Source organism: Athalia rosae, chromosome 4 (assembly GCF_917208135.1).
Source record: "Athalia rosae chromosome 4, iyAthRosa1.1, whole genome shotgun sequence".
NCBI classification, from domain to species: Eukaryota; Metazoa; Arthropoda; class Insecta; order Hymenoptera; family Athaliidae; genus Athalia; species Athalia rosae.
Window position 1 is genome coordinate 1926451 of NC_064029.1, and position 19470 is coordinate 1945920.

The 19470-nt window shown below is 39.7% G+C and overlaps 1 protein-coding gene across 4 annotated transcripts; it reads left to right on the forward strand.

The window, feature by feature from the left end:
• Nucleotides 1–995: 995 nt before the first annotated feature.
• On the forward strand, nucleotides 996–19236 carry LOC105684227 (histone acetyltransferase KAT6B). Of its 4 annotated transcripts, none has more exons than XM_048654389.1 (6): nucleotides 996–1091; nucleotides 4196–4960; nucleotides 9570–10042; nucleotides 10311–11836; nucleotides 13258–13640; nucleotides 13778–19236. In XM_048654389.1, the coding sequence occupies exons 2-6, from the start codon at nucleotides 4409–4411 to the stop codon at nucleotides 18152–18154; spliced, it is 7311 nt and encodes a 2436-aa protein (XP_048510346.1). In that variant the 5' UTR covers nucleotides 996–1091; nucleotides 4196–4408; the 3' UTR covers nucleotides 18155–19236. The 4 variants fall into 4 exon arrangements, with proteins under 4 accessions (XP_048510346.1, XP_048510347.1, XP_048510345.1 ...); XM_048654390.1 differs by lacking the exon at nucleotides 996–1091 and adding an exon at nucleotides 1152–1172; XM_048654388.1 differs by lacking the exon at nucleotides 996–1091 and adding an exon at nucleotides 1215–1672.
• The last annotated feature ends 234 nt before the right edge of the window (nucleotides 19237–19470 follow it).

Consider the following 19470-nt stretch of genomic DNA (forward strand, 5'->3'; position numbering starts at 1 on the left):
CAAATCCTCAATTTATAAACCCAGTGAATTCCATACTCCATGCTCATTCAGTTTATACTGAACATTGAACGTATCATTTATTTAATTTCATTCAATATCATTCGACTCACAAATTCCCATCTTCATTTATCAAATTATTGATCCAAATTTTTGAAAATGAAAGCGATTGAATTGTATTTAATCACATCATTATAATTGCCTATAATTATTCCAACAGAAATATTCATTTCAGAAGCATAATAATAGTTGTGACAAAAATGGTTTTCTACAATTCTGTGAATGTGTGTAGCTGTATGGGCATCATATTATTGATTTAGAGTATACAAGCATCAACTACTAGTGATATGACGCAGGACAATATCCACCAACGATGTTGTCTATATGTATATGCAGTGGTATCCTCTAAAAGTATCAGCCACTCGATTCCATTTGAAAAATTCTAGGGCAATCAGATCTGGCTTTTACATTACTTGCAACATCGAAAAATATTATTCTCAACAGAGAATATTGCTATAAAAAAACATAGGATACATATCGCTCTGACTTGGCTAGAATAAATTACAAGAACGGTAACCCTCTATGATAAGTTTTTTATTCTTCATTCAATTATTAAATAGGAATTAAGTTTTTAAAATTTTTACACCTTTTACTTCGTTTGCCTTGGGTTAGAATAACTGGTAACAAATATCTATTCCTACTCCTATAGGATTAAAGCATTAAAGTTCGTTGACCCCTGTGCTTCGCAATTCCCGATGTTATACTATACATTCGAGTCATATTAGCTATTATGGTAAGTTGATAAACGCTCCAAATAAACCTTTCTCTACCTACATATTCCATTCTCCAGTAGTTATAATCTGTCGGAGGAGAAGGGATCTGAGGGATCATCGGGACGCCAGGAGAATCTGGGATTCATGGTGGGGGATTTGTTACGACTTGCGCAGGCTGGTGGCGTTCGTGTTGAGTTGAGAACAGCGAACAGTTTACCCTGAGGGGTTCGGGGAGACAGGCGAATGATCAATGATGATTTGAATAAGCGTATGGACTGATTGAATAACAGCTGGAAACGGACAAGGAAAATCGGACTGATTGTGAGTTGAACATTTGTTCCTGTGTCAAATTCTCGAACTGCGACTGCATAAAAGCGCCGACGTGTTTTTATAAAATTACAAGTACGTTATTATTTATTATTTATGTGATTTCTATGAGGGCATCATAAAGTATAGAAAGCTTGACACCAGTATGCGCCAATTATTTGATAGAGACTACTCTTAACAGATGTTGTTGACATCGGATTACAGTTATCATTATCAAATCATGATAATATGTAACCATTAAGTGTTGAGATCATTTTTTTTTCTTATTATTCAAGTTTATGGCATAGCGCGGTAAAATGCCCAGTTTCGAATTTGACGCGTGTGACGTTATAAAATACCAGTCGAGTCGCATAACCTCCTGGTTGGCCGATCGGTTTCTAGTTTCTCCTAACCGGCGCAGAGGGATCCCCTCCCGTTTGCGCAGTAATACATCAGCCATCTTTGTCAAGTGGTAACCTTTGTTGATTTGTGAAATGTGACGCTGTTTTATTAAATAATTAGTGTTTGTGATATCGTGCTTATAAAGTTACAGTGAATCAATAACTATTGGATTACACATGGACCGTATGTGACAGGTAATATCTTACGATATTAATCTACAAATTATGAAAAACGTAACATTTGTTTCCGACGCATACAGGACAGCGGGGATAGCTAGCTCTGCCCGTACGCAAAGTGTCCACGTTTAGTTTTGAAACGCTTAGGAGACTTTCGTCATAATTTCCCTGGCAAATTATACGACTTGATAAAAGTGGAAAGTACAGATATAACGCAGGAAACGTCTGATCTCCAATAACCGCTGAAATATTTGTTTCAAACTAGCTCGAAACATAAATTTTACCATTATGCCCAAGATGGCTGCCCGTCGGGCTTCGAGAATGTTGTTCACATGCTCAACTACATTGGTAATTGCATTGTTAAACATTTCCGACATCGTCGAGCGGTCACTTTGCCAGTTGAGGCGCAAATTTTGTACACCTTGGAATAATTTTTCAGCCTTCGAACCCTTCGGAACTAGACTCATCAAAATCTTCTCCTTTTGGTAAGCGACGGATGGCGGTTGGTCGTCCCGGTCAGGTTGGGCTGCCTTGCGGCAGCTGCACCTTCGGTGAGAGCCTGAGAGGGGCCAAACACCCGGCCTGTCTTACCGGACGGACGCAGAGACAGATAGATATACAGGCAGGCAGGCAGGCAGGCAGACAGACGGACAGACGTTCAGCCAGTATTTTATTTTACTTAATAAGCTAAGCGTACACAAGGTACGCGACGTGGATCAATTTATTGTCGTTTGGGTATGCTAGTGCGGTTTTGCGCGCTGAGTCCTAGGTCAAGGTGCATCTCGTATTTGTTGGATAGTTAATTCCATAGTTAACTAATTTGCATTTATCCTTGTGATTGGTTAAGCCGAACGTTATGTAATATATCGAGTATTATTAGAGATTTTGATACTGGCAATCCAGCAGGTGTCCATAATTTATCATATACAACATCGGGGTAAGAACATTTATAAGGTCCATGACTAACCCGATTAACGAAAAAAAAATCGTACTCATAGTTCAAAAGTTATGAATCAATTGAATTTATTTTCTCCCATTTTTATTCGTTCGTTTCAACAAATTTACTGACAGTTTGGCGTTCACGCTTTTGGCGGGAAAGTTTAGCGCCAGATCAATCACCTCGGTATCGTAATCATCTTGCGATAACGTTGTTTAATTATTAATTACGTATCGCCCCACCGTGGCACCACCGAACGAAGCAGATTATGTTAAAAATGTTATCAAATATTTTATTAATATCTACCGGTGATTGAACAATTTGTTAAACGTTCCGAAACTGGCTTCTAGACAAAGTAAATGTCAGTTGCGATGGCAACGTCGTTACTTAACACATGTTTTACATCCACTCATGCGCCCGATAATGACATAATCAGGAATAATTAAGCACGTTCAGATATAAAATAATCTAAGCGAGGACTGCAGTATGTAATAATCAAGACATCCGAATTAGTTAACAAATCAAAACTTCCTATGTCAGGTTGTTCGTTGATGATCAATTTTCTCTATGAGCTGATCAAAATTTTCTTCAACGACATTCATCGTCTGCCTGTGCATCGTTACATCTGTCGATTGGCGTGTTAAAATATTATAAATAAGTTACGCAAAAGTTGGTCGTCACGAACACGTAGATTGGTCAACTCGAATTAGTATGGAACTCGTGGAAACCATTTTCCTTTATCGAACGAAGAGATTTACGAGCGGGATGAATTAGCAAGAATCTTCGCATCACAAATTATTTGTGCTTCAGATTGATTAGTCTCTAGGACAAGCCGAGTGGCGGACGTAAAATGATACGCCGGATGTGATCATAATTTCTCAGCTGCAAGTATACATAACATTTAATCGAATGTGTTGACTCTTCCTATCCAATTAATATTTTGGGCGCGGTAAATCTAGAAGGTATATTCCCCCGCGAACATAATATATGGTGTATAAATTCTTTGTTTATAATATCTGCGACTGAATCGATGCTGTGCTAATTGAAATTCCGTCTCTCTATCGCTCATGCAATTCGAAACGAGTTATTTAAATCCAATCTTTAACAACTATCTTAACGCGGAATACGCCCATGTATTAGTACGCAGAGAAACTTTGTTATGTATTATTATAGCGCGTAAAATTTTATGTATATTCCGTATTCTCGCAACTATACATATGCGTAAATATAGTGGCTACCTCGCCACACGACGTTATTACGGCGCACCAAAAAAATCGATCAATGTCACGTTACTGCAGGTCGTTGAAAACTACGTATGTACTATCGAGTTGTAACGCCGGCTAAAATCTCAAATACTTCACTTTCACGTACAACTAATCAAAAATAATCCTCGATCACGTCGTGGCATATCACTGTTTTTATCATTTCAAATTTAGGAAATCTCATACAAACGCACGCACGTGCTACCGGGGTCCTCGTGTGTTACTCTGTCGTTGAATAACTAAAGAGTGAAAAATAAACCGGTCCGGAAAGAATCTGACCACAACTACGATTATAGTTTCAATGTTTCAAGATACTAAATATTCCTAATTGTTTTCTTGCAGCGTGCAGAGAGAAGAGTGCGCGGTGATCACGTTACTAATCAAATCGACGGGCCAACGTCGTCGTCATCGTCGTCGAAGTTGAGCAGGTCGTTCGAGGTGGGACTCGCGAAACAGAATGTGAAATGTGAATGTTATTGAGTGAATGCGGGACCCTGACTCGAGAGTCGAGTCAAGTGATTCGCGAGGCATTCGCGACTCACAATCAGTTCAGAGATGGGGGAGACCGAGTCCGCTGACACTTGGTCGGCGTGGTTTCTGGACGCAATACGGAAAATTCGAAGCCAGAAACAGCGGCCAAGTGTCGAGCGGATTTGTCACGCTATACGCCAGCACCACAATTACCACGAAGAAGAAATTGGCGAACACCTTGAGGTCGCGGTTAAACGCGGCGATGTCCTCAAGGTGTTTAACAAGGGACAATCCTCGTACAAAGATCCGGGTGGTCTGCAGTCGAGACCTCTCAAGGTTTCAAAGTCGACGGACCTCAGCAAGGTCTTCGGAAAGGCGGTACGCGAACTTGGAGAACGGGAAGGCTCGACCCTGAAGAACATCGAAAAGTACATCAGGCAGAGCCACACCGTCGAAGAAGATGGAGACGGAGATCTTAGAACGGCTCTGAGATTGTCGGCAAAACGTGCCGTTGACCGGGGCTTCGTCTTGCAGGACGGGAGGCTGTTCCGGCAACCGGACAGACCGCCGAACACGGGGAAAAGACTCAGCGAATCAGCAGCGCACAATTCCTCATCGGATTCGAGTCCGACAAAAGTGAGTATAATCTCCTCCTTATGGTACCGCCTGTGCTTCGTTGAAATAATATTTATCACATAACGAAACCTGAACACGAATCAAACGTTACGTTTACTTTTCAGTCGAAAAAATACCGAATTCTTCTCATCACCATTTGTCTTATTCAACCGCGGAATTATCCGTCAGCAAACCGCTGGTTCGTTCCCCGGTTAATTTATTCAGTCACATCGCTCATGTACTGGGTATAATATGTGTGAAAGTCAATTCACGAATGTAAGAATATCGTGAGCTTGCAGTGGAAGAAAATTTATGAGTTGTACCTATTACGCAATTAAACATGTTGCCACACTCGTATATGCGATACAATGATAAAACGCGCGACTTTAGTCTCAACACGTTTCCCGCTAAAATATTCAAGCTAATAGAAATGAAAAATTCATGTGCATAAACATGAAAAGAATTGCAACTGCAAACTTTTATTCTCTTTCCTTTGAACTAACCAAAGCTCGAATTTAAAAAATATAAACGCCATCTTTACGCACGCTATCATCATAACAAGAGTTGTGTAGATTTGTTGAATAATTGCCCGATTCATTAGCGAACGCACTGACTGTATCATTGACAATCGGGTTCAAGAACCAGGAAATATATCTTATCGTTAAACAGATACCCTGCAACTGTACACTTTGCCGTTTATTTTTATAGGAGCGCACGCTTCGAATTCAAGTTAAGTGTGTTTCTCGTCACTCGCCTCTGACTAACAGAGAAGAAATTTTCAAAAGAGTTTACCCTTTCTTTTCTATCGGTTTTAATTTATTGTACTCTGAAGAATTTTGATTCTTGGGCGATAACCTGTGGACAATTGCGATAAACCAGACTACACAATGTCATAGTTGAATTTATTGTTGAACTTTTTAAAGTTCTCGTCTACTTCCACTCTATATCTCACAATGACGTCATAAATATCTATCCAAGGAATATGCCGAGTATACATAGCTATATCCTATACTCCTACAATATAACATAGATGTTACGTACGCCGATCTCTTCAACTCACGATCGTATTTCAAGCCATTAAATTGCTCCACACCACAATAGTTCAACTACCGTTGTCCAGCCAGCACAGTTTGCTTTCTATCGTGATTTTGTTGCAGGTCATATAGAGAGACAAAACGTAAAACTAAGGAAATAATTACGTGGTATGCATTATTCATTACCGTCGCGGTGCAACGATCGACAAATATTCAGAAAATTGATTACCTTGTCTGTATTGGAAAAAAATTTTGATCAAATTTTCTCTGATTTGACACCCCTAATAGATCAATGAATAAGATCTATTTTATTATTTTTTTTTCAATTAAGAAGTTTTAATCTTCGGTCCTATACAAGGTGAACGTCTCAGAGAGTCACATTATAACAGGTTGTATTCTTGGCTCGTTGTAAGCTAACGATACGGACAAGTGATCACCCCAGTGGCTGGTCGCTCTTGCACCTTCCGTTAGCCTTCTTTTGATCCTATCGCGTTTCTTTTGAGTGTAGAACGAAGCGATAGAGGGATAATTCTGTCTTTATCTATAGTTATAATTTATATTCTTGCTAGGGGGAAATGTAGCGTAGTTACAGCAGCAGCAGCAGCAGCTTGTCTGCAAACGCGGTGGGGACTTGGGAATTCTATAAAATAGACCTAGAGCACAAGCTATATACACCTATAAAACTTACGAGGTTTAGTTAGGTGGGTATACATAACTTGTTCCGCGTATGTGCACGCAGCCATGACGAGCTACCAAATTGACCGGATTATGTGGCTTCTTTAAACATACTTGTATAGAGAATCAGTGTGGATATTATACTAAGTACTTCGGAATACCTACTTATAGCATTCAGGTTAAACGCCGTTTCGTCTCGTAACTCTTGCAGCATTGAATAATAATCTCGAGAAGTATTCAGTTTGCAGAGGACCTAGTTTGCGGTACATACATGTTGAGAAGATCGACGAATAATTTTCAATCTAATTATCATTCTGTAAAACATGCCCGTTACACGCAATGTATGTAAGAAAAAATTAACTCTCCCGATAAATTTTTAGGAAAATAATTATGTTCACTTCCTAATTATATACGTGGACGGTGATCAATGATATTACGAAAAAGGAACAAATTTATGCAGGACTTATAAGGAACCTGTAATAGATTTTTCAGATACACTTTTATTTAATTATGCGCTGGAGTAGTATATCTGGATACTATATGAATAAAATATCGTTTCTCCGTCTGCACTGGCAGATGAAAACTAATTTGTCCTCCTTTAATCGTTAGCCATGTTAATTTGATCTCGGATGTTTTTATTCCCATTCTTTTTGTTCAATTTTTTTCAACCAGATCCTCATTAGCGAGACTTACATTTCAGAAAAATTATTCCAACGAGAGATAACGAATTTGTATGTACGTGTAGACCACGCCTTCTGACACTGAAATATTACTCGATAATTCCCATGGGATGTCTTTTATGCACATGCACTTCCCTTGCTACTTAATTAATACAAACGAATGCCGATGTAACGATTCCGTCCCCATTTCTTGCTTGTACGTTAAAAAGCCGGGCATCGTAAATTGATTAGTTCAAGAGTTTCTCATTATTTTTTCTCTTCACTCGCGTTACAATTACATGTAAGGCGGATGCTCTTAGCTCGATAGCTTAGGATTTATTTTTCAAAAGTCTCTGGATATTAGATTAAGTTGTAGGGCACGATTATTTAGAATCAACGTTGCATATAGTGTCGAAAATTTTAATGCCTCGACGAAACAACGCGACACAGAAAAATGATGGGTGTGCCCCGGACAGCTTCCGCGTGATCGATTACCTCCAGCAGTCCGATATTACGTATAGAAAATAACACGCGCCATGTAGTCTATCTCGTGATCAATTAGAGACCCTTGAGGATTTTAACGACTTTACACAGACCTATACTCTGAAACTCATTGTCACATTAATCTCATTCTCCTTTGCGTGTTTAAAGAGAAATAAATCGTTCTCGTTTTGTGCTTTTTGAAGACATAATCAGAAGTGTGAGGCCGATGGCTACAGGGACGAATATGATATCTGGATGATGTCTTGAGCAGAATTATAGCATTGTTTTCGCTATACTAGCTTTTATCGTCAAAAGGTTTTTAACGTTATCTCAAAACCTTTCTCGACGTTAATCCTTTCTCATTCAATTTATCATAGTTTTTTCTTCATCCGACATTTGAAATACGTGATTTCTCAACAACTGCAGTTTGCATTCGAGATATAGGCTGCACGATGAAAATGCTGAACGAGTTCAAACTACGTGTAAACCACATGGTGGAAAATAACCCGTCTAGATACGTGTTACAATATTGCTGTTAATTATTATCATTATTTTTTCCTTGTATATTTTAAAGTCGACTTAAGATCGGAGTCACATTGAGTCACGCCGACTGCCCACGCCTCGATGGGCCAGGGGTATCTCGGCCGACTTCCGGTCCCTCATTTACATATCATTCCCTTTATTGATCCGTACACTTGCAAACAACACACCATTTTTTTTCTTTTTATTATTTCTCTTTAATCCCCCTTTATCTTGTGTCTTATTAATGTATTTTTTTCCTATTTTTGTACCCACGTTTCACTCAGGTTATACACTGTTCTGAGCCAGTCTAGAAACATTTCAGATGTACATTTCATTCATTGAATTAACACTTTTCTTCAAACACTTCTCTTCGATGTGGTAATTATATGGAAATCGAAACATTGAATATTTTTTTTCTTCATTTTTTTTCCAAGTACATTTTTGTCACTACTCATGTGTACGCGTGAGAATTACGACCAGATTGTATGTACTGTAATTCGTGAGCGAGGAAAGTGGATCCGGATTGATCGAGACTCGGCCAACGAGCCTCTTTTCCTTTTTTGTTCCTGATCATATGCCCTATGGTTTCTCATAGCTACAGAGATGCAACAAGTAGAAAAATTTAAATTCGAATTAACTGGGAACCTATCATAACTACGTTTGTTTAAAGGTAACATACTGCACTTGTGTATGTATCAAGTATCACCCCGAGATTGGCCAGCTTCGATCAAATTCGACTACCGACTTTTCTATCAAAAGGAGATATTATCCTTCTTCCTTTTCTAATCAGTTCTATAGCGCCAATAAGTATATGGAGAAATTAAATACATACATACGTCGGAAAAGCGTCATACGATCGATTTTAAGGATTCTTAATTTTTGGCCCAAAAATAATTATTGTTATTCATCAGGGTTTGTAGCTAAAATAAGATTTACAGAAATGTACATTGAAATACTTTTCCTAATACATGATGTGATTGCTGTCGTTATGGGGGAGTGAAAGCGGTTACTATCGTATGAAACTTTAACTTGCTTATGTGTGCGATACTTGATATCTACAATAATTAAATAGCTCCAAGCAAAAATTTTAAGTCTGGGCAGTAATTTATTCAAATCTTGATCGGACTGATTTTTTAAGGAAATGTAATGTGAACAGTTTCACTGTTTGCTGAATTTCAGAAGACTCATAGACAATACTGATTAGTCTGTCCACCCTCATCAAGTTTATTAATTCGATTTGGTATCACTTTTTTGCAGCCCCCAGCACCTCTGCCAATCTGTAAAGAATGTCTGGGAACTACGACAGCTGGAAACAACAACAACAGTAAACGTAATGCCGCAGAGAAGTTGAGCAGATGTAGTGTATGTGGTGCAGCGCTTCACAATTCGTGTGCTCCCTCAGAACTGTCTATTCTTGTGGACAGAGGTACGACGTGGTGCTGTGATGATTGTTCTCCTACATGTGCTGGCTGCAAATTGGAACAAGAGTCTCAGAATTACTTAGTGAAATGTGCTGGGTGCATCAAGTGCTATCACCCAACGTGTTTAGAGCCTGCTTTGGACAAAAAAAATAAAGCGCCCTGGAGGTGTCGACATTGCCAAACCGCGCACGCACCTAATGCACCAAAAGAAGACAGTAAAAAACATAAAACACAGGACACATCTACTCCTGGATCAGGGACACCTACGAGTACAAGGAAAAAACTCAGCAAGATCCGTGAGAATAGAAAGTGCGTTTGGATTTTAATTCACAAATTTACGTCTATCATATAACAACGCTAAGATTCACTTTGCTTCAAGTCGATTACTATTAATGCATAATTCAGTTAGAAAATTGATTTTAATATCCAGTCACTCAGTTTGGCTGATTAGAAGTACAGAGTCACGCCTACCGTTATCGACTAGTAGAATAGTTTTCGAAACTACAAAACAAATTTGAGTTGAAGATTTTCTCGCAATTTGAACTATTAACATCTCAAGGATTTGGTTGAATTACAGATTAGGAGTGTCACGGAAGAGCTTGGCAAGTGCGACACCAGCGAAGAAGAATACTACGGTTGCAGCTCTGGTGGAGAGCTGCTCGGACGGTAATGCGGGTGTTGTCTCTCCCTGTCAACCAACCCAAAATCCTTCTCCATTACCACAACCCCCCACCCCACTCGCAGGCCAGGGTAGGCTGCTTGAAGAAAAGAACGACAGGATCTCTAAAGAGAAGCAAAAGTTCTTTAGATCAAGCGCGTTCAATGCGGATCACAATAAGCTGAAGCGGGTGGGGGGCGGTGATAAGTCTAGGTCCTCTCAAAGTCTAAGTCCTAAATCATCTCAAAGCAACGTTGCCCCTAAAAAAGTCACTCCTCATAGAAGGGTGCCACCAGTGTCTAGCAGCAGCGGCAGCGAGGTTAGCGAAAGCGATAGTTCTGACGATACAGATAGTTCGGATGACCAGGATAACGACGATGCCGAAGGTAGTACGAGTAGTTCGAGTGAATCTAGCAATTCATCTTCCTCGGAAGATGAGGAGGAAGAACAAGAAGAACCCCCTAAATCGTCAGGGCCCTTCTCTTGCGATCTGAACGAGGATAAACCTTGGGGCTTTGCTGCAGCTGCTGCTAAACTAAATGTAGAATCACCATTCTTTAGCAACATCACAAATACCTTTGGCGCGTCACTGCCCAAACTCGATTTGAGTAGTAAGCCTACTTTTGGATTGAATATACAACCAGCTGCAAGTCCCTTGGAAAGCAAAAAGAAACAAAAAACTAGCCATGAAAATTCTAGTTTTGCTGCATCCGACAGTAAAATCAAACCGGGTGTAAGTCAATTGAAGGGTCTGTTTGATGGTCTTAGCCACTTCTTTTCAGCACCGACAAATAGTAGGGCACGATCGGGTGCTCAGGCTCCAAATTATGCGCCTGATAGAAGAAAAAGACCTATTACCGAAGAGCGAACCATGGTCAATGTCAAATCGACTAAAATTTCAAAAGGGAGCCAGAAATGTAAGCATGATGAGCCAACAGCAAATGTCGGCAAAACTGAAAAGAGAAAGACTGAAAAGGTGGCAGAAACCCTTAGAGTACCTAGACCTGGTATATTTACACCTTCTGACGAAAGCTGCTTTCGGTCGGATTCGCAAGATTCACAAGACTCACAAGATTTTCAAAAACCGCTTAAAATGACACCCTCGAATTTAGTGAAAACTGCAGTTAATAGCAAGCGACACGAACAAGATAGGAAGAAACTATTGAAAGGTGTCGATGAGTCACGATACGTAAAATATGGGGACATGGTATCACCTTGTTCATCACCCTCCGGGTTAACCAGGAACGAGCAGCACTCTCGAAAGAAACAACTGATTACGGAGGCCACCCAGACTCGCCACCCTGAGCCCGCTATCTTGAAACATACCCCAGGCAGCAATCCTAGCCCAAAATCAAATCCAAAACCCAACCTTCGAGCCTGTACTAGCGCCACCACCACCAACACCACCACGACACCCCGCGCGACACCCTGCTCCACCAAGACGGGTAAGAGTCCAACCTGCCCATTCACAATCCAAACCTGAAAAATGCACCCATTCGCGACTTCCCTTAATCTAATCCTCGCTCACCACCGTGGATGTGTTGGCGGTGTGGTGTGGTGTGATGTATGCGTGTGTATGTGTGTCTGATATTTTTTAGGATAACGTGATTGTTCTAGGGTTGAATTAAATGAATTTTCAAGAAATTCTCTTTCTCACGTTGGTAACAACCTGAGTCATTCCAAATTTTCAATAACTGAATCTGTACTGACTTTCTCCAATCGAACAATCATGTTTTTGCAAATGCTTAACAAATCCATGGTGTAATCTGAGCAGAGGTGTATGTATTGGAATTAATTAAAAAATAGTACACAACTTTATTGACAATCTTACGATACATGAGATCTTTTGGGAAAGTAAAATTTGCAAATTATAATATTATATACCTCTTATCACTTTACACCATGAGGAAACCTTCCATATTCACTGCACGTTATACTCTATTATTCTTGGCACTTGGTCTCATTGTTACATTTTTTTGATTTGTTTTGTAGACAGTATAGCATGTCTTTAGATACATGAGCTTCCATTGAAAACAGTCTTTAGCTAATTTCATGTGCAAATATTCGAGTGACATTGAGTATGATTTGACCTTCATTCACTAAACTCTCTATAAGCAACATGCTTCATCAATTGACACAGTGATCCAAAGTGTAATAAGTATATCAATAGGAGACAATAAAATAAGAAACAAGACAAGTAATTGCTTTAACTTAGCACTGCCGTAGTGTGCAAGCTATGTATCTTTCCTGGTGATGTAAGAAACTCCCATCACATCCCCTTCCTCATAACATGGCAACCATTAATCCTGCTTCCAAATAAAAGGCACTGGGTGGCAGCTCACTCATTACTACTACCATCACCCATTCTTCATCAATGGGGCTATCTGCGGTTGCTGATATGTGTCAGGCGTAATTTACCACTCCTCAGTAATATCCCTTTGCTCAGAACCCTTAGTACTCGACACACTGCCAACACGTTCCCAACTTCCAAAAGCTTAGCTTTGTTACTCACAATTAACACCTATTATGATTATTTGCACCATTTTTTTTTGAATTTTTAATATTCTGATTTCTACAATGATGTGTTTGTTTCATTGTGTTGCATATATTTTGAGCAGTGCATAAGACTTTTCCTAAATTCACTAGTATGGAAAAATTAAAAGATTCAATTCATCCTCTTGATAATACACCATTGCTTGTAAAAAAATCTTTTATGACTACTTGCAACTCAAGTGATTAAGACTTGAGTGGAAATTTACTATCAATGAAAACTAATTACACATCGTTTGGAAGTTTTATAAATTGATGCGAAAAATTATTTTTTTGTTTAGCGTATTTAACAACAAAAATCATTCATGTTTTGCAGATGAACCTATCACAATTCAGACACTACCCCCTGGTGTTACACAAAAAGATGTGGATCTGTTCAAAGAGGCTAGAGAACGAGCTAACACTTTGACTGTGACATCTGATGAAACTACCGAATTATTAGTGAGTCCTGGTGGTACAGGACCTGGAGCTGGTAGCCGCAATCCTGCAGCAATCGTTTTTGGTAGATATGAAGTAGAAACCTGGTATTCCAGTCCATTTCCTCAAGAATATGCAAGATTACCAAAGCTATTCTTCTGTGAATTCTGCTTGAAATATACGAAAAGTAGGGCAGTACTAGATAGGCATATGGACAAATGCCAATGGAGACACCCACCTGCTACTGAAATCTACCGATGTAATGGCTTATCTGTATTTGAGGTAAGTCCTAATTTTATTCTCTGATTTCTAATCAAAATTATCATGGAATTGAGATCTCCAATGAATCTCTTATAGATTTCCTACACAACATATGTTTCGGATTCAGCTCATGAAATTGTGTTTTGCTTCTGTTGCAGATCGACGGTAACGTTAACAAAATCTACTGTCAAAATCTATGTCTACTGGCCAAGCTATTTCTAGACCATAAGACGCTCTATTATGATGTTGAACCATTTCTATTTTATGCAGTCACAAAGAATGACAAGTACGGTTGTCATTTAGTAGGATATTTCAGCAAGGAGAAGCATTGTCCGGCGCAAAGGTACAATGTTTCATGTATAATGACTCTACCCCAGTATCAGAGACAAGGATTTGGCCGATTTCTAATCGAGTTTAGTTACCTTTTATCTAAAGTGGAGGGCATTCCTGGTACACCTGAGAAACCATTATCCGATTTGGGAAGGGTATCTTATCATTCTTTTTGGAAGAGCGTTGTGTTAGAATATTTAGATTCGCACAGAGAGAATAAAGATATTAAATTAGGTGATATCACAAAAGAAACTGGAGTTTCAGCTCATGATATTGCCATGGCAATGCAGCTTCTTGGTTTTATTAGATCAGTTCATGCACCAAAAGAGGATAAACCAAAGGTTGTGATAGCAGTTGATTGGCATAAGGTTGATGTGCATATGGCCAAGGTCCGCAAAAGTTCGCGAATAAGTTTGGATCCAGAATGCTTAAGGTGGATTCCACTACTCAGTCAAATTCCTAACCCATACCAAAGTCCTGAAGAAGGTGGAGAAACTGGTTCAGAAGGTTCACCAATACTGGAGCATAAGCCTATGCCAACCATTGTGGAAAAAATTCAGAGGGTGAAGATAAAGAAAAAACCAAGAGGCAGGAAATCTGGCCATCGGAAATCGTCTCCTCTGAAACCAAAGTCGCCCCAGAAAGCATCTCATCAAAAAGTGAAAGATAAGGACAAAATTTTAGCAAAAGACAATCGGAAGGTTATTGAATCTGAAAATCTCAAGACCAATATGGAAGTGGATAGTAAAGAAATTACCGCGACACCAAATAGTACCAAGAATTTCACTGCAGTGAAAACTACTCCCGTAACTAGTACCCCTAAGATTACCCCGATATCAACGTCCAGAAGACGGATCAGAACCTCTAAAACTGTTGTAGTTGACACCCCAGTTTCAACTCCTTCGAGAAAACGAAAACATTCCGAAAAGACTGAACCTGAAGAAAAAGAAGAAAAGCTTGTGAGTATTAGAAAACGAACTCGCGAATCGATCAGAGAAAAAGAAAAGGAGAAAGAAAAGGAAAATGAAAAGGAAAAGGAAAAGGAAAAAGAGAAGGAGAAAGAAAAGGAGAAAGAAAGGGAAAAAGAAAAGGAAAAAGAAAAGGAAAAGGAAAGGGAACAGGAAAGAGAAAGAGAAAGACAAAAAGAAAAAGAAAGGGAAAGAATGAGGGAAATGGAAATGGAAAAGGAGAAACAGAAGGAGAAAGAGAAAGCAAAAGAAAAGGAAAAGGAAACGGAAAAGCAACTTTTCCTAGAGGAGGAAACTATCTCAGAAGCTCCGAAAAGTCCTCCCAAATCCATGACTCCACCTTCTCCTGTACCTACTACAAGGCCTACGAAGAAACAAAGTAAATTGGATGACATCCTATTGAAGGTGACTAGTAGGCAAACAAAAAATCTCCAAGCAAAGCAAGCCAGAGAAAGAAAGGCTCTGGAAGACGCCCAGTGTAATGGAAAAGAAGAGATCAAAGATTTGAAATGCCCACCATTGTCAAGGCGTAGTAGAGCCAAGGCTCCATCAGCTGAAACTCTAAAGATGCCAGAGTTGAAACCTGAGGCACCCACTAAGGGTAGAACAGAAAGCCCTGTAGTCCCACCTCCTTCTTTATCACCTCCTCCCGAAGAAGTACAAACTAGGACAACCAGTAAACAAATGACAATTCCTGAAATGTTCCCATCGAGACCAACCATCACAAAGGATGATAAAAGAGATCAGATTGAGACACCAATAGTTACAGATCAGACAGAAAGTGAAATACCGACCGGAAGTCCAGGTGAATATGAAGGGGGCGACGAAGATGAGGGGGAAGAGGAAGAACCTCCTCCAAAGCCAAAAACGATTCTGCAACAACCTCCTCTGACACCACCAAGTCCAGTGAAAGAAAAAATCGACAAGCCTGAGAAAGTCATTGAGAAGGAATGTCCAAAGGATAAAGCCACTAAAGAAAAGGAAAAGATCAGTCCAAGAAAAACGGAACCAGAGCGTTCTATTACAGAAGAGCGCATTGATCAACCCAAAGAGTTTATAAAAAATTCGGAAGTTTGTGCCAAAATTCCAGAAGTTATTGCTCCAATTCAAACTGTATCACCAATTAAAGAAAAACTTCCGGAAAAAGTTGAAAGAATAGATCAAGAACAATCTATTCCTCAACAGCATAATATGTGGGAAAAGCCTAAAGATCTTAAGGATAGTTTGTCGCAAACCAAAGTGGATGCCCCTCCCCTTGAAAAGAGGGATGTACCACCAAGTAATATTGTGATGATGGAAACAGAGCCATCCACACCTCAGGAGAAAATGGTGCCTACCACTGAGCAGGATACAACACATCTGCAAGCACATCAAGAAGAAAAACAGCATTCCCCAGATAGTGGCAAAACTACTCCACACTTGGAAAATCCTGGATCTGTTAAAAGAACACCTCCATCCCAGCCTGACCTACCTTCAATGGGTGTTTATACTCCAGATTCTACAACTAATTCTGTACATTCATTGCACTATGGACAATGCGACCTGGATGTCAGCCAGCTCGGTTTAGAATCTCCGACATCGATAGCTAGCGATTTAGCATCACAGAACAGTGTAGAAAGACCTCCAAGCGCTTTACCATCTATGCCTCCGTCCGCTCCAACTTCTATGTCAGCTTCTGTGCAGATCACAGCACCTCCGGTTTTGATAAATATTCCACCACAAGTGCATTACTCTGATTGTTCAATGCCTCAACATACACCACCAGCACATGTGGCGATACATCCTATGCATCAACCTCACACACCACAACCATTGCAGCAGCCACGCACGCCTCAATCACATACTCCACAAAGTATTCCAACGCAAAGTCCCCAACCAATTCCACAAAGTCATACACCACAACCTCTTTCTCACACACCACAGCCAATACCTCAGTCTCATACGCCGCTAAGTATACCCATACAAAGTCCACAGCCTATGCCACAGAGTCACACTCCTCAACCACTTCCAATACCACAGTCACACACACCCCAACCGATGCAGTTGTCTCTGGGTAGTCAACAACAGGCTCAGAATCAAAGCATGGCTCACAGCCAATCACAACAGCAACAGCAATCAGCACACCAACAACAATCTCAGACTCATGGTAGCAAAAGAGCAAGTGGATCACAGACGCATAGATCGAGATCTACTCAACAAAGATCTCATCGAGCCACTCCACCAACTTCCCACTCTCAAAGTTCTCAACATTCGTCAACACATGTCAGTCATAATACAATTGCCCATACGCATGGTGCACATCTACCACCTCAGTATCAGCAGTCTTCCATGACCGTACCACCTATGCCTCATCCACACTCTCATACACATGCAGCACATTCTCATAACATGGCTGTTATTTCGCAAGGAAATTATATGGCTGTGGCTTCACAAGCGTTTCCTACGCAGAATACATACGTTATTCAACATCGTGGTAGCCGATCTGGTGCTCCAACACCTTGCACAACGGCCACGAATTTTTACATTCAAACAAGTGCAATGCCACCTCACTCGCACACACCTGCTCCACCATCATTGACAGGATCCAGTAATCATCAAACAACGAACTCTTGTAGTTTAGCGAAGTTACAACAATTGACAAATGGCTTAGAGATGATACCTCCAACTCCTCCACCAGCTATGAATTTAACTCCACCTCCACCGATTCCTCACACTATGACACCGCCACAGACTTCGCGACAGCTACCTACACCCCCTCAGGTACCCCTGGGTTATGCTAAAAACTATTATAATGTAAATACTGCACCCCCTGGTACTCCTGGTCCATCAAGCAGATCTGCTTCAAGACCATCAGCAAATGCAAACATGACATCTTTGAGTCAACCCTATGCAAGTGAAAGTCTTTATCGACAGCCATTGGACCCAAGTAGTACTTGCCCACAAATGCAGAGTGCTGCTTCTCGTGTTAGTCCTAATGTTGCATTAAATCCAAATTTAATGGCAGCGCAGTATGGCTATAGAGTTACTCAACCAACGACCGGTTACATGAACCAAGCTGCACAGCTTGGTGGGTTTATGAATCAGGCGAGTCAGTTACCAGTAGGCGTGGTGAACGTGCCTGCACCGTATTCTCAAGACCCGCACCAACAGAACTCAGCAGCTGTATACACGACGTATCATGGCTACATAAATGGGGGCCTTATGCAACCCCTTAATGGCACAATGAGACCACGTTAGCCTTGATTTTTGACTTCTAACATTTTGTTGTTATAAAGAGCCTGTCCCTACAGAAACAGTATCAAATATGTTGTGATAATCAAAGTTGAAGATAGATTAAATGCCTAGACTTGATTCCGGATTGTCAGCTTGGAAATTTTAATAGATTTAAACTCACATAGACAACCCACTGTCTCATTCGGATTGACTTTATAGGCGTGTTGAAATAGATTTTTTTGCATAATCATGATTCGTGAGGCTTTAAAGAGTAGTTGATATTCACGGATGAAATTAGTGTAATTGTTTATCTATCAACTTGGAGTATCACATGATTCGCCGAGGGAGACCCCACGACAGAGTGAATGCCTATTTTAATTAGGGCATTTTTCTCAAGGTGTTACGTTTGTGTATCATAATATTTATATATACTTATGAATAATATTCTGTTTGATATTATCGATTGTTGAGCATTGTTGTTTACGTTTCGGGGCACACTGTACTTCATGTATCATAAACTACTTATTATTATTAACACTACACACCATTAGACACACATAATTATATTTTATTCTTATCACACACTCACTCACAATCGCTATCGTATGTAATTTCATTAATTAATATCGCGAGGGCACACTAGTTCCGAAAGGATTGTGACTGTATAGTTAGGGCTATTCTGCAAATCGTCATAGCCTGCTATAGAAATTATTTTTTGTATTATTGTGAAAAGTCTATTTCATATTTTAAACTTTGAATGTGTGGTGCTTGTCCATATGTTTTAAATTTGTATTATTTCCATTGATACTTTGCAGAACAGCTCGACAAATGTATTTATAATATACATTCAAGTTAATTTTTTCAGACAACGGACAGCGAAAGCAAATCGCTAATGTTAGTTTAACTTTAAGTAATAAGGAAGGTCTTTAAAATATAGTGTAAAGATACATCAATATTTATTGTACATAGATATAAAAAATACTAACAAATAAAACTAAAATCGTAAATAGTTTACACAGAGTATTTCATGTATTAGTTCTCAAGTTCTTCGTGACTTGCTCCATGATCAAAATGAATGAATATATGCCCTGGTTATTTAGTTTTAATTTTGTATTCAAATTATTGTCAAACCATCATTCTCGAAGATCTACTTGGATCATTGAAGATGGTATCCAAGTCATGCAGCATTAGAAATAACACGTTTCCTCGTATAAAAATAGTTCAAAATCAAGGGTAGATAATGATGATGTACTGAAAGGAGCTGGGAAAAAAGATATTCGTGAAATGACCACTCTGGTGAACAAATCAAGTAATTTTTTTACAAGATTATTCTTCACACA

Excerpts from the sequence above, each read along its gene's own strand:
- LOC105684227 (XM_048654389.1), top strand. The coding sequence starts at position 4,409 with ATGGGGGAGACCGAGTCCGCTGACACTTGGTCGGCGTGGTTTCTGGAC. Across the intron at positions 10,043-10,310 it reads AAGATCCGTGAGAATAGAAA|ATTAGGAGTGTCACGGAAGA; the intron begins GTGCGTTTGGAT and ends GTTGAATTACAG. Across the intron at positions 11,837-13,257 it reads ACCCTGCTCCACCAAGACGG|ATGAACCTATCACAATTCAG; the intron begins GTAAGAGTCCAA and ends CATGTTTTGCAG.